This window comes from Aplysia californica, unplaced genomic scaffold, assembly GCF_000002075.1.
Source record: "Aplysia californica isolate F4 #8 unplaced genomic scaffold, AplCal3.0 scaffold00614, whole genome shotgun sequence".
Taxonomy (NCBI): Eukaryota; Metazoa; Mollusca; class Gastropoda; order Aplysiida; family Aplysiidae; genus Aplysia; species Aplysia californica.
In genome coordinates this window covers 448,962-450,937 of record NW_004797884.1, presented here as the reverse complement: position 1 = coordinate 450,937, position 1,976 = coordinate 448,962, and the positions used below count along the sequence as shown (strand labels likewise).

At 45.6% G+C, this 1,976-nt stretch overlaps 1 protein-coding gene across 1 annotated transcript in view; it reads right to left on the bottom strand.

Annotated features, from left to right (window-relative positions):
* Positions 1–1,976, bottom strand: part of LOC101858967 (histone-lysine N-methyltransferase SETDB1) — a gene marked incomplete at its 3' end in the record, with an annotated part of 41,040 nt that overhangs the window by 30,081 nt on the left and 8,983 nt on the right. The window contains 2 exon segments of the mRNA XM_005107595.3: positions 346–454; positions 779–907. Coding sequence (XP_005107652.2) covers positions 346–454; positions 779–907 — 238 coding nt within the window.

Sequence of the window (1,976 nt, the reverse complement as noted above, 5' to 3'; positions counted from 1 at the left end):
GAGATAAGGACGATAGATGTTTGATAGGACAGAAGGAGGAGAGATAAGGACGATAGATGTTTGATAGGACAGAAGGAGGAGAGATAAGGACGATAGATGTTTGATAGGACAGAAGGAGGAGAGATAAAGACGATCGATGTTTGATAGGAAAGAAGGAGGAGAGATAAAGACGATAGATGTTTGATAGGACAGAAGGAGGAGAGATAAGGACGGTAGATGTTTGATAGGACAGAAGGAGGAGGGATAAGGAGGATAGATGTTTGATAGGACAGAAGGAGGAGAGCACACCAGAGCAGCACCACCAGCCGCACACTCAAACAGCCACACAGAGACATCTCCACTCACAGCCACGGGTGGGGGCGGCAGGGAGTTGAGGAGACCCGGCATCGACTTGTTCACCGCGTTGGCAAACTGGGAGCGCAGCTCGTCCATGGGGGGCATGGCCGGGGCAGCCCTGAGGAGAGGAATATAACGCAGGTCTTACACAACACAGCTCTCACACAACGCAGGTCTCACAGTCTGGAGCAGGGCCAGGGAGTGGAAGATAACGCAGGTCTCACACAACGCAGGTCTCACACAACGCAGGTCTTACACAATCTAGAGCAGTGTTAAAAAAATAAAACAGTTTTTCTTTTCTCTCTTCTAAAAATAGTTTTATTTTCTGGGCTCCGATTAAAAGAAGTTGCCGACATTATACAAACCTACAGACACATACACATGTACAAAAATTGACATTATACAAACACACAGACAGACACACACACAAACACTCCCCGACCTGTGTACAAGCTGTGTCTTTGAGCTGCTGAGTGTGGAGCCAGTGATGGTCACGTCCTCATCGTCGCTGTCGATCAACATACACGCCTGCGACACGCCCTGCGACACGTTCTTCTCGTACAAAGCAATTCTGGGACAAAGGAGAAAAAAAACAAGCTCACAACAGGAACCTACAGTCAATCCAGAAGAAACGGAAATTTTGTGCTTCTGGAAGGTAGAAAACGGCATCTGGGAGTATGTCAGAAGAGATTGCCAACAACCCATACTTATTTTTTTCATGAAGATTTGTCTTGTTCGATTTCTTCACCTATCTTTCCATTGCTGGCAATATTTAAAAACTTGTTTCCCTTGCCATTGCTACTATCCCCCCAGTATTCAATTAATTTGTCCTAGCACCATTGACTGAAGACAAACCTGGGAATAATGAACAAACATGTACCTTGACAATACAGTTGCCCAGCACACCCTAATCAATTTGTCCTCCATTTTCCTGTTTGAAAATCGCAAGTCAGAATCTGGGAAGACCACTTGGAATTATTCTCGATTTCAGTAGTATGAAGCTGTATGCCTTGTTTTAGAGGAACTATCTATGATGGTAGCCCTACATAGAACCATCACGCTGACACTTTCTCGACATCTAGACAAACTGGCAAAAAAAGTTTCTTTCTGATTGTAATTTTCCGTCTAAAATCACAAGTCTGTTTACTTGATCAACGCACAGATTGTCCAGTAACGGCAACAATCCGAAGATAGACAGAAAGAAATGAGTGAAGGAAAGAAAGGAGGTAACTGGCACAAAAAGTTTGCGATCATGGCAAGCCAGATTTTGATCAATCAGTAGGTAAAAATGTATTGCCGACCAACCCACAATGAAGGCACATAGGGGTCAAACGGGAGCATGGCCTATTGCAGGAAACGGGCAATCTAGCAACTTTCTACAACGAGAACGTATTGTGAGAGTCACCAACAATATCCCCAACTTCTACAAGACGGTACCAATGCCAGTAGGGATCTTCTGCTATTTTGGTTACCCCCCAAGTCACAGTCAATCACAGTCACCTCCCCTGTCACAGTCAGTCACAGTCACCTCCCCTGTCACAGTCAGTCACAGTCACCTCCCCTGTCACAGTCAGTCACAGTCACCTCCCATGTCAGTCACCTCCCCTGTCACAGTCAGTCACAGTCACCTCCCCTGTCAC